Source organism: Ranitomeya imitator, chromosome 5 (assembly GCF_032444005.1).
Source record: "Ranitomeya imitator isolate aRanImi1 chromosome 5, aRanImi1.pri, whole genome shotgun sequence".
Taxonomy (NCBI): domain Eukaryota; kingdom Metazoa; phylum Chordata; class Amphibia; order Anura; family Dendrobatidae; genus Ranitomeya; species Ranitomeya imitator.
In genome coordinates, this window is record NC_091286.1 from 113,183,836 (window position 1) to 113,197,474 (window position 13,639).

General features: G+C 47.4%; 2 protein-coding genes across 5 annotated transcripts in view; one reads left to right on the plus strand and one right to left on the minus strand.

Moving 5' to 3' along the window:
• Window positions 1-6,984, minus strand: part of CEBPZOS (CEBPZ opposite strand) — a 67,891-nt gene extending 60,907 nt beyond the window's left edge. For 3 of the 4 annotated variants that reach the window (XM_069769094.1, XM_069769096.1, XM_069769095.1), the window contains exons 1-2: window positions 6,704-6,984; window positions 4,926-5,025 (exon numbers count right to left, since the gene is read on the minus strand). In XM_069769094.1, the coding sequence (XP_069625195.1) occupies window positions 4,926-5,025; window positions 6,704-6,724 (121 nt within the window). In that variant the 5' untranslated portion in view covers window positions 6,725-6,984. The remainder of the gene's footprint in view (window positions 1-4,925; window positions 5,026-6,703) is intronic. The other variant, XM_069769093.1, reaches the window with a different exon arrangement.
• A 36-nt stretch (window positions 6,985-7,020) lies between these two features.
• The window catches only part of HEATR5B (HEAT repeat containing 5B), a 79,151-nt gene continuing 72,532 nt past the window's right edge, over window positions 7,021-13,639 (plus strand). Inside the window, exons 1-2 of the mRNA XM_069769098.1 lie at window positions 7,021-7,095; window positions 12,161-12,312. Of these exons, the coding sequence (XP_069625199.1) occupies window positions 12,187-12,312 (126 nt within the window). The 5' untranslated portion in view covers window positions 7,021-7,095; window positions 12,161-12,186. The remainder of the gene's footprint in view (window positions 7,096-12,160; window positions 12,313-13,639) is intronic.

Consider the following 13,639-nt stretch of genomic DNA (forward strand, 5'->3'; position numbering starts at 1 on the left):
TTTGTAGACTAAAAGAACAATTTACATTTTACTCAAAAATATACCTATAAAGAGAAAAATCAGACAAACTGAACATTTTACAGTGGTCTCAAGTTTTACCAGAGCTGTATATTGTGTAGCTTACTGTACATGTATTTAGCGAATAATGAAATAAATAAAAGAAAAAAAATGGCGTGGGGTCCCCCATACTTTTCTTAACTAGCTGAGGGAAGGCAGACAGTTGGGGGTTGAAGTTTATGCTCTGGGAAAAGGATAATAAACATGGAGCTTCCCAGGCTATTAATATCAGCTCACAGTTAGCCTTTACCGGTTCTTAACAATGGGGTGACCCCCCCCCCCAAAAAAAAAAAAAAAAATGACGTGCGGTCGGCAGGCACGTCAAAACGATACATGCGGACGAATTTGCATACAACGCATGTCCCTGTGTACCCAATGTTAACCCCTTAGCGACCGCCAATACGCCTTTTAACGGCGGCCGCTAAGGGTACTTAAACCACAGCGCCGTTAATTAACGGCGCTGTGGAAAAAGTGAATAGCGCCCCCCAGAGTCGGATTTTCTCCGGGGTCTCGGCTGCCGGGGGTAGCCGAGACCCCAGAGAACATGATTCTGGGTTTTTTTTACCCACCCCGCATTTGCGATCGCCGGTAATTAACCGTTTACCGGCGATCGCAAAAAAAAACAAAAAACGCGATCTCTTTTTAATTTCTCTGTCCTCCGATGTGATCGCACATCGGAGGACAGAGAAAAGGGGTCCCAGGTAGCCCCCCAATACTCACCTAGCTCCCCCGGTGCTCCTCGTGTCTCCCGGTGGGCGCCGCCATCTTCAAAATGGCGGGCGCATGCGCAGTGCGCCCGCCGGCCGGCCCCGCGAGAATCTTTGGGGTCTCGGCTGCCGGGGGTAGCCGAGACCCCAAAGAGCATGATCGGGGTCGGTTTTACCGACCCCTGTTTTGCGATCGCCGGTAATTAACTGTTTACCGGCGACCGCAAAAAAAAAAAAAAAAGTAAAGTGTAATTCTCTGTCCTCTGATGTGATCGCACATCAGAGGACAGAGAAATAGGGGGATTCGGGGACCCTATCATACTCACCTGTGTCCCTGGATCCTCTTGCTGCTCCTCCTGGCCGCCGGCAGAAGAAAATGGCGGGCGCATGCGCAGTGCGCCCGCCATCTGTCTCCATCTGCCGGCCGGCAGGAGAACAGCAGTTGGGGCTAAAAGTAGGGTTAGGGTTAGGGTTAGGGTTAGGGGTAGGGTTAGGGGTAGGGTTAGAGCTAGGGTTAGGGCTAGGGTTAGGGCTAGGGCTAGGGTTAGGGCTGAATTTAGGGTTAGGCTTCTTTCACACTTACGTCGGTACGGGGCAATGCGTCGGCCCGACATACCGATGCACGTTGTGAAAATTGTGCACAACGTGGGCAGCAGCTGCAGTTTTTCAACGCATCCGCTGCCCAATCTATGTCCTGGGGAGGAGAGGGCGGAGTTACGGCCACGCATGCGCGGTCAGAAATGGCGGATGCGACGTACAAAAAAACGTTTCATTGAACGTTTTTTTTGTGCCGACGGTCCGCCAAAACACAACTGATCCAGTGCACGACGGACGCGACGTGTGGCCATCCGTCACGATCCGTCGGCAATACAAGTCTATGGGCAAAAAACGCATCCTGCAGGCACATTTGCAGGATCCGTTTCTTGTCCAAAACGATGGATTGCGATGGAATGCCAAACGACGCAAGTGTGAAAGTAGCCTTAGGGCTAGGGTTAGGGTCGGGGCTAAAGTTAGGGCTAGGGTTAGGGCTAAAGTTAGGGTTAGAGTTGGGATTAGGATTAGGGTTGGTATTAGGGTTAGGGTTGGCATTAGGGTTACGCTTGGGATTAGGGTTAGGTTTGGGATTAGGGGTGTGTTGGATTTAGGGTTTTGATTAGGGTTATGGTTAGGGTTGACATTAGGGTTGTTTTGGGGTAAGGGTTGTGATTATGGTTAGGGTTAGTGATTAGGATTATGGATCAGGTTGGGATTAGGGTTAGGGGTGTGTTAGGGTTAGGGTTGGAGCTAGAATTGGGGGGTTTCCACTGTTTAGGTACATCAAGGGGTCTCCAAACACGACAGCCAATTTTGCGCTCAAAAAGTCAAATGGTGCTCCCTCCCTTCTGAGCTCTGCCGTGCGCCCAAACAGTGGGTTACCCCCACATATGGGGCATCAGCGTACTCGGGATAATATGGGGCATCAGCGTACTCGGGATAAATTGGACAACAACTTCTGGGGTCCAATTTCTCTTGTTACCCTTGTGAAAATAAAAACTTGGGGGCTACAAAATCTTTTTTGTGGAAAAATATATATATATTTTTTTTTATGACTCTGCATTATAAACTTCTGTGAAGCACTTGGGCATTCAAAGTTCTCACCACACATCTAGATAAGTTCCTTGGGGGGTCTAGTTTCCAAAATGGGGTCACTTGTGGAGGGTTTCTACTGGTTAGGTACATCAGGGGCTCTGCAAACGCAACATAATGCCCGCAGACCATTCTATCAAAGTCTGCATTCCAAAACGGCGCACCTTCCCTTCCGAGCTCTGCCGTGCGCCCAAACAGTGGTTTACCCCCCACATATGGGGTACCAGCATACTCAGGACAAATTGGACAACAACTTTTGGGGTCCAATTTCTCTTGTTACCCTTGTGAAAATAAAAACTTGGGGGCTAAAAAATCTTTTTTGTGGAAAAAAAAATATTTTTTATTTTCACGACTCTGCATTATAAACTTCTGTGAAGCACTTGGACATTCAAGGTTCTCACCACACATCTAGATAAGTTCCATGGGGGGTCTAGTTTCCAAAATGGGGTCACTTGTGGGGGATTTCTACTGTTTAGGCACATCAGGGGCTCTCCAAACGCGACATGGCGTCCGATCTCAATTCCAGCCAATTCTACACTGAAAAAGTAAAACGGCACTCTTTCTCTTCCAAGCTCTGTGGTGCGCCCAAACAGTGGTTTACCCCCACATATTGGGTATCGACGTACTCAGGAGAAATTGCACAACAACTTTAGTGGTCTAATTTCTCCTGTTACCCTTGTGAAAATAAAAATTTGTGGGCAAAAAGATCATTTTTGTAGAAAAAATGCAATTTTCTTTTTTCACGGCTCTACATTATAAACTTCTGTGAAGCACATGGGGGTTCAAAGTGCTCACCACACATCTAGATATGTTCCTTAAGGGGTCTAGTTTCCAAAATGGGGTCACTTGTGGGGGGTTTCCACTGTTTAGGCACATCAGAGGCTCTCCAAACGCGACATGGCGTCCAATCTCAATTCCAGCCAATTCTACATTGAAAAAGTAAAACGGCGCTCCTTCACTTCTAAGTTCTGCGGTGCGCCCAAAAAGTGGTTTACCCCCACATATGGGGTATTGGCGTATTCAGGAGAAATTGCATAACAAAATTTATGGTTACATTTCTGTTTTTACACTTGTGAAAATAAAAAAAATGGTTCTGAATTAAGATGTTTGCAAAAAAAAGTTAAATGTTCATTTTTTCCTTCCACATTGTTTCAGTTCCTGTGACGCACGTAAAGGGTTAATAAACTTCTTGAATGTGGTTTTGAGAACCTTGAGGGGTGTAGTTTTTAGAATGGTGTCACACCATTATTTTCTATCATATAGACCCCTCAAAATGACTTCAAATGTGATGTGGTCCCTATAAAAAAATGGTGTTGTAAAAATGAGAAATTGCTGGTCAACTTTTAACCCTTATAACACTCCCTAACAAAAAAAAACTTTGTTTCCAAAATTGTGCTGATGTAAAGTAGACATGTGGGAAATGTTATTTATTAACTATTTTTCGTGACATATCTCTCTGATTTAAGGGCATAAAAATACAAAGTTTGAAAATTGCAAAATTTTAAAAATTTTCGCCATATTTCCGGTTTTTTCATAAATAATCGCAAGTAATATCGAAGAAATGTTACCACTAACATGAAGTACAATATGTCACGAAAAAACAATCTCAGAATCAGCGGGATCCGTTGAAGCGTTCCAGAGTTATAACCTCATAAAGTGACAGTGGTCAGAATTGCAAAAATTGGCCTGGTCATTAAGTACCAAATTGGCTCTGTCACTAAGGGGTTAAAGATAGGTATGCAGGACGCATGCAGAAGTAGACGGAGCATAAGGGAAGTGCGGAAGTAGACGGAATTTAAGGGAGGAAGTATGCAGTCCTACGCACTCTATGCAGTCCTACGCACTCTACCCAAACGCAAGTGTGAAACCGGCCTAACTGTCCCCATCATTTTTGTGTCACACATGGAGCAGTCCCTTTGGTGTTTTTTCCTTTATATGTTTCAAATGCAAGCAGAGGGGCTCATTGATTACTATGGGGTCAGTCTGTTTTCCTTTTGCTTATTTATAAAATGAAAAAAAAAAAAAAAAAAAGTGAATGCAGAATGATGGAAAGAAGAGTGACACCATAGAAATCAATGGGCCCCTCTGCTTTAGTTTTAAACAAGGTTGCACAGGATAACAAAAGGAACAAAACGGAAAACAAACCGATGTGAATTCAGATTTATATATATTTGGAAATTAAGAAAAACTTAAAGGGACTCTGTCACCTGAATTTGGCGGGACTGGTTTTGGGTCATATGGGCGGAGTTTTCGGGTGTTTGATTCACCCTTTCCTTACCCGCTGGCTGCATGCTGGCTGCAATATTGGATTGAAGTTCATTCTCTGTCCTCCATAGTACACGCCTGCGCAAAGCAATCTTGCCTTGTGCAGGCGTGTACTATGGAGGACAGAGAATGAACTTCAATCCAATATTGCAGCCAGCATGCAGCCAGCGGGTAAGGAAAGGGTGAATCAAACACCCGAAAACTCCGCCCATATGACCCAAAACCAGTCCCGCCAAATTCAGGTGACAGGTTCCTTTTAAGGGACCCGACCTTGGCTTGAATCCATCTTGAAGTATAGCAGGTAGGCGCCAACTACACCAGCCAGTTCCAGTACCAGCACACCCTTCACAAGCCTGCTGTTAATCTTCACCTGTTGGCAAGAAAACAGTACACGATTATATGCTTTACTTGTATTATCATTCTTCTGAAAATCACTGAAAAAAAACAAAATTTCAAATCTCTTTTCAGATGCCAAGAGTTTTTATTTTTGTAAATCTTTAAAAATCAAATAGATGTGGGGTGAGGGAGGAGGAGGCATCTTATAGCCTTGTAAGAGCTACAAACATACAGTGGCATGTAAAAGTTTGGGCACCCCTGGTCAAAATTACTGTTATTGTGAACAGTTAAGCAAGATGAAGATGAAATGATCTCTAAGGGTAAGTGAAAAAAAAACAAGTATGTGCACACGATCAGAAATTGCTGCGGAGTTGACACTGTGTATTTATGCAGAGTCAAAAATGCTGCAGCTATGGAGAATCTGTGGTGGTCACACACTGCTACGGGTTATCTGTGGTGGCCATTCACTGCTACAGGGCATCTGTGGTGGGCACGCACTTCTATGGGGACATATGTGGTGGGCATTTACTGCTACAGGGCATCTGTGGTGGGCATTCACTGCTACAGGGCATCTGTGGTGGGCATTCACTGCTACAGGGCATCTGTGGTGGGCACATCTGTGGTGGACATACACTGCTACAAGGCATCTATGGTGGCCATGAACTTCTATGGGGACATCTGTGGAAGGCACACATTGCTACTGGGAACCTATGAAGGGCACGCATTGCTACGAGGGAGTCTGTAAAGGGCACATATTGCTACGAGGGAGTCTGTAATGGGCACGTATTGCTCCGGGGGAGTCTATGAAGGGACGCATTGCTACGGGGGAGTCTATGAAGGGACGCATTGCTCCGGGGGAGTCTATGAAGGGACGCATTGCTCCGGGGGAGTCTATGAAGGGACGCATTGCTCCGGGGGAGTCTATGAAGGGACGCATTGCTACGGGGGAGTCTATGAAGGGACGCATTGCTACGGGGGAGTCTATGAAGGGACGCATTGCTACGGGGGAGTCTATGAAGGGACGCATTGCTACGGGGGAGTCTATGAAGGGACGCATTGCTACGGGGGAGTCTATGAAGGGACGCATTGCTACGGGGGAGTCTATGAAGGGACGCATTGCTACGGGGGAGTCTATGAAGGGACGCATTGCTACGGGGGAGTCTATGAAGGGACGCATTGCTACGGGGGAGTCTATGAAGGGACGCATTGCTACGGGGGAGTCTATGAAGGGACGCATTGCTACGGGGGAGTCTATGAAGGGACGCATTGCTACGGGGGAGTCTATGAAGGGACGCATTGCTACGGGGGAGTCTATGAAGGGACGCATTGCTACGGGGGAGTCTATGAAGGGACGCATTGCTACGGTGGAGTCTATGAAGGGACGCATTGCTACAGGGGAGTCTATGAAGGGCATGCACTGCTATGGGAAATCCGTGAAGGGCATGCATTGCTACGGGATAATGTGTCGCGGGCATGCACATCTATGGGGGCACCTGTGGCAGCTCTAATCCCTGCAACTATATTTCTTTGTTATTGACAGTGGATTATTGAAACCATTCACGAGATCAATGAAAAGTCTGCGATCCTCATTACCCTAATACCCCCTGGGGGCAGTTAGAGGACTGGGGTGCAGTGAGGAGACATTACTTTTTGGGGAGTCAGTCTATGTAAAAACGTGCAGTTCCCCCGGTGATCCGTCCCTGCACACTCACCATTGTACAGCAGAGGCTCATCCACTAGGGGGCGCACCGGGTCACATTAGCTGTTATCCTCTCCTGCACACACCATTACAGCTTCTGGCAATTACACTCATTTTGAGAATTGCAGGAAATTCATATCTGCAGTGCAGGCAAGTGATGTTCTAGCTGTCGTCAATATGGGCTAACTGATGGTTACACCTCGTAGTTTTCAGCCAGACAGATCTAGTCTCCGGCTTTGCCCCAATCTAAGATGGTTGCTGTGAGCACTAACGCAGAGTTTGGGGCTGCGTGTCGCGATCTATTGACGTCATCAAGTGCCTGGAAACGCTGCTTCCGGGAGGCGGGGCTATGTGTGACAGCAGAAGTGTAAGCAGAGGCTGAGGAGCTTGTAGACGTGTATCCAGGTAACGATCCCCCCACCATGGTGGTTGGGGCACACGGGGCGAGCAGTAATGTGGGCACCAGGTCTGTCAGGTCTCACTGACCCCAGGTATAATGACGCTGAGACCTGGTGAGATGTGTCAGCACCATTATACATGGTCCACTATATTACATGGGGTCAGAGGGGGTTCTCCAAGTACAACACATCCCCAGTCTGCAGGACAATGATAAATGGGCGACTGCTGGGACTGATCATGAGAACGGAGGTCCCATCCACCTCTATGTGTGACCACCACTCCATTCACTTCTATGTGTGACCACCACTCCATTCACTTCTATGTGTGACCACCACTCCATTCACTTCTATGTGTGACCACCACTCCATTCACTTCTATGTGTGACCACCACTCCATTCACTTCTATGTGTGACCACCACTCCATTCACTTCTATGTGTGACCACCACTCCATTCACTTCTATGTGTGACCACCACTCCATTCACTTCTATGTGTGACCACCACTCCATTCACTTCTATGTGTGACCACCACTCCATTCACTTCTATGTGTGACCACCACTCCATTCACTTCTATGTGTGACCACCACTCCATTCACTTCTATGTGTGACCACCACTCCATTCACTTCTATGTGTGACCACCACTCCATTCACTTCTATGTGTGACCACCACTCCATTCACTTCTATGTGTGACCACCACTCCATTCACTTCTATGTGTGACCACCACTCCATTCACTTCTATGTGTGACCACCACTCCACTCATTTCTGTGTGACCGCTGCTCCATTCACTTCTATGTGTGACCGCTGCTCCATTCACTTCTATGTGTAATCGTTGCTCCATTCACTTCTATATGTAACTGTTGCTCCATTCACTTCTATGTGTGACCGCTGCTCCATTCACTTCTATGTGTGACCGCTGCTCCATTCACTTCTATATGTGACCGCTGCTCCATTCATTTCTATGTGTGGCCGTTGCTCCATTCACTTCTATGTGTAACCGTTGCTCCATTCACTTCTATGTGTGACCGCTGCTCCATTCACTTCTATGTGTAACCGTTGCTCCATTCACTTCTATATGTGACCGCTGCTCCATTCACTTCTATGTGTAACCGTTGCTCCATTCACTTCTATATGTGACCGCTGCTCCATTCATTTCTATGTGTGGCCGTTGCTCCATTCACTTCTATGTGTGACCGTTGCTCCATTCACTTCTATGTGTGACCGTTGCTCCATTCACTTCTATGTGTGACCGTTGCTCCATTCACTTCTATGTGTGACCGCTGCTCCATTCACTTCTATGTGTGACCGCTACTCCATTCACTTCTATGTGTGCTTCTGCGCCATTCACTTCTCTTGGATGTATGTGTGACCACAGCTTCCATAGAAGTATATTTTGTGGTGGTCATACATGGGTAAGAACATTCAATTTGCACGGACACAGGACCCTATTCTGATGATTGGTGGGGGCCAAATGGTTGGACCGGTTTGTACGTGACAAATGTTTGTGGGATAACCCCTTTAAAGGGAATCTGTCACCAGGTTTTTGCCACCTGATCTGACAGCAGCAAAATGTAGAGACAGAGACCCTGATTCCAGCGATGTGTAACTTACTGAGCTTCTTGCTGTAATATTCATAAAATGATTGTTTTGTCAGCAGGAGATGATCACTAGAGGACTAGTAAACCTGCTGCCATGTAGTCTTCCATATCTAAGAGCTTTGTATAACCTCACTCCCACCACTGATTGGCAGCTTTCTGCCTATGCACATTGTACATAGGAAGCTGTCAATTTGGTGCAAATAAAATCAGCCTATACCACTAGACAAAAAAAAAGAAAAGAGACTTAATAAAACCTCACAAAAAAGTATTAATGGCGTCCGTCCAGTGTGGTCAGGACTGTCCTGACCAAAGTACGGGACTATAGTATTACATTAGACTATACTGTAATAGTAAATGGGACCAGCGTCAGACCTCATGTTGACACACAGCTGTGATCAGGCTCTGCAGCCTAGTGGACCTGTTTAAAGGGGTTGTCCACTAGTTGGATATTGATAGCCTATCCTTAGGCTTGGTCATCAATGTAAGATCTGTGGGGGTCCAACACCCAGAACTCCCACTACTGGATGTAAGAAATGTACGAAGTAGAAAACAGCAGCTCCATACAATGATTAGAGGATTTTGGCCGTTATTCTGCATATGTGGAGCACGGGTGGCCATTATTCTGCACATGTGGAGCACGGGTGGCCATTATTCCACACGTGTAGCACGGATGGCCATTATTCTGCACATGTGGAGTACGGATGGCCATTATTCTGCACACGTGGAGCACGGATGGCCATTATTCCCCACACGTGGAGCACGGATGGCCATTATTCCGCACATGTGGAGCACGGATGGCCATTATTTCGCACATGTGGAGCACGGATGGCCGTTATTCCGCACACGTGGAGCACGGATGGCCATTATTCTGTAAATATGGAGCACGGATGGCCATTATTCTCCACATGTGGAGCACGGATGGCCGTTATTTTGCACACGTGGAGCACGGATGGCCATTCTGTAAATGTGGAGCACGGATGGCCATTATTCTGCACATGTGGAGCTCGGATGGCCGTTATTCTGCACATGTGGAGCACGGATGGCCATTATTCCGCACATGTGGAGCACGGATGGGCATTATTCCGCACATGTGGAGCACGGATGGCCATTATTCTGCACATGTGGAGCACGGATGGCCATTATTCCGCACATGTGGAGCACGGATGGCCATTATTCTGCACATGTGGAGCACGGATGGCCGTTATTCTGCACACGTGGAGCACGGATGGCCATTATTCTGCACATGTGGAGCACGGATGGCCATTATTCTGCACATGTGGAGCACGGATGGCCATTATTCTGCACACGTGGAGCACGGATGGCCATTATTCTGTAAATGTGGAGCACGGATGGCCATTACTCTCCACATGTGGAGCACGGATGGCCATTATTCCGCACATGTGGAGCACGGATGGCCGTTATTCTGCACACGTGGAGCACGGATGGCCATTATTCTGTAAATGTGGAGCACGGATGGCCATTATTCTGTAAATGTGGAGCACGGATGGCCATTATTCCGCACATGTGGAGCACGGATGGCCATTATTCCGCACATGTGGAGCACGGATGGCCATTATTCCGCACATGTGGAGCACGAATGGCCATTATAATGCACATGTGGAGCACGGATGGCCATTATTCCGCACATGTGGAGCACGGATGGCCTTTATTACAGCACATGTGGAGCACGGATGGCCATTATTCCGCACATGTGGAGCACGGATGGGCATTATTCCGCACATGTGGAGCACGGATGGCCATTATTCTGCACATGTGGAGCACGGATGGCCATTATTCCGCACATGTGGAGCACGGATGGCCATTATTCTGCACATGTGGAGCACGGATGGCCGTTATTCTGCACACGTGGAGCACGGATGGCCATTATTCTGCACATGTGGAGCACGGATGGCCGTTATTTTGCACACGTGGAGCACGGATGGCCATTCTGTAAATGTGGAGCACGGATGGCCATTATTCTGCACATGTGGAGCTCGGATGGCCGTTATTCTGCACATGTGGAGCACGGATGGCCATTATTCCGCACATATGGAGCACGGATGGGCATTATTCCGCACATGTGGAGCACGGATGGCCATTATTCTGCACATGTGGAGCACGGATGGCCATTATTCCGCACATGTGGAGCACGGATGGCCATTATTCTGCACATGTGGAGCACGGATGGCCGTTATTCTGCACACGTGGAGCACGGATGGCCATTATTCTGCACATGTGGAGCACAGATGGCCATTATTCTGCACACGTGGAGCACGGATGGCCATTATTCTGTAAATGTGGAGCACGGATGGCCATTACTCTCCACATGTGGAGCACGGATGGCCATTATTCCGCACATGTGGAGCACGGATGGCCGTTATTCTGCATACGTGGAGCACGGATGGCCATTATTCTGTAAATGTGGAGCACGGATGGCCATTATTCTGTAAATGTGGAGCACGGATGGCCATTATTCCGCACATGTGGAGCACGGATGGCCATTATTCCGCACATGTGGAGCACGGATGGCCATTATTCCGCACATGTGGAGCACGAATGGCCATTATAATGCACATGTGGAGCACGGATGGCCATTATTCCGCACATGTGGAGCACGGATGGCCTTTATTACAGCACATGTGGAGCACGGATGGCCATTATTCCGCACATGTGGAGCACGGATGGGCATTATTCCGCACATGTGGAGCACGGATGGCCATTATTCTGCACATGTGGAGCACGGATGGCCATTATTCCGCACATGTGGAGCACGGATGGCCATTATTCTGCACATGTGGAGCACGGATGGCCGTTATTCTGCACACGTGGAGCACGGATGGCCATTATTCTGCACATGTGGAGCACGGATGGCCATTATTCTGCACACGTGGAGCACGGATGGCCATTATTCTGTAAATGTGGAGCACGGATGGCCATTACTCTGTAAATGTGGAGCACGGATGACCATTATTCCGCACATGTGGAGCACGGATGGCCATTATTCCGCACATGTGGAGCACGGATGGCCATTATTCCGCACATGTGGAGCACGAATGGCCATTATAATGCACATGTGGAGCACGGATGGCCATTATTCCGCACATGTGGAGCACGGATGGCCTTTATTACAGCACATGTGGAGCACGGATGGCCATTATTCCGCACATATGGAGCACGGATGGCCGTTATTCCGCACATGTGGAGCACGGATGGCCGTTATTCCGCACATGTGGAGCACGAATGGCCATTATAATGCACATGTGGAGCACGGATGGCCATTATAATGCACATGTGGAGCACGGATGACCATTATTCTGCACATGTGGAGCACGGATGGCCTTTATTCCCCACATGTGGAGCACGGATAGCCATTATTCCGCACATGTGGAGCACGGATGGCCTTTATTCTGCACATGTGGAGCACGGATCTCATGAGGGTCTTACTAATTCTCTTAGTAATTTCTCCTTCCAGTTGTCAGCACCTATTAATCGACAGACATGGAGCTCGCCCACAGTTTGCTACTGAAAGAAGATGCTCTGGCTCAGGTTACAGAGGCTAAGAAACCAGTCTTTATCTTTGAATGGCTGCGCTTCCTGGACAAAGTGCTCATCACGGCAAACAAGGTAAAAGTACAATCAGCACATGGTCACATTTATGTGGTGACCAGAAAATTGCCCACAGGAAAATTGCCCACAGGAAAATTGCCCACAGGAAAATTGCCCACAGGAAAAATGCCCACAGGAAAATTCCCCACACGGAAAATTCCCCACACGGAAAATTCCCCACATGGAAAATTCCCCACACGGAAAATTCCTAGACTAGATCTATCTATTGCTGATAATGACAGACTGCTGCAAACCACAGATCATCATTTTTGCAGTTTTGCACTAGGTCAACTGTAAATCACAAGTTGATCACATATTATGTGAACATCCTCACCTTGCACCTGAAATATCATAGATCTGAAACTTTTGTGATGCTTTAATTGGCAATTTTCCGTGTGGGGAATTTTCCATGTGGGGAAGTTTCCGTGTGGGGAATTTTCCATGTGGGGAATTTTCCATGTGGGGAATTTTCCTGTGGGCATTTTTCCTGTGGGCAATTTTCCTGTGTGCAATTTTCAGGGAACCTTCAGAATAATGCAATTTATACACAGGATTCGGCCGGCCAGGTATATTGCCCAGCCACGTATATTGTACAGCCACGTAGTATATAGCACAGCCCACGTGGTATATAGCACAGCCACGTAGTATATAGCACAGCCATGTAGTATATTGCACATCCACGTAGTTTATAGCACAGCCCACGTAGTATATAGCACAGGCCACATAGTATATAGCACAGCCCACGCAGTGTATAATACAGCCCACGTAGTATATAGCACAGCCACGTAGTATATTGCACAGCCCACGCAGTATATAACACAGCCACGTAGTATATAACACAGCCACGTAGTATTTAGCACAGCCCACGTAGTATACAGCACAGCCCACGCGGTATATACCACAGCCACGTAGGATATAACACAGGCCACGTAGCATATAACAGCCCACGCAGCATATAACACAGCCACGTGGTATATAGCATGGCCCACGTAGTATATAACACGGGCCACGTAGTATATAACACAGCCCACGTAGTATATAACACAGCCACGTAGTATATAGCACAGCCACGTAGTATATAGCACAGCCATGTAGTAAATTGCCCAGCCACGTTTATTGCACAGCCACGTTGTATATAGCACAGCCCACGTAGTATATAACACAGCCATGTAGTATATAGCACAGCCCACATAGTATATAGCACAGCCCACATAGTATATAGCACAGCCCATGCAGTATATAGCCCAGCCACGTAGTATATTGCACAGCCACGTAGTATATAACACAGAGACGTAGTATATTGCCCAGCCATGTAATATATTGCAAAACCATGTAGTATATAGCA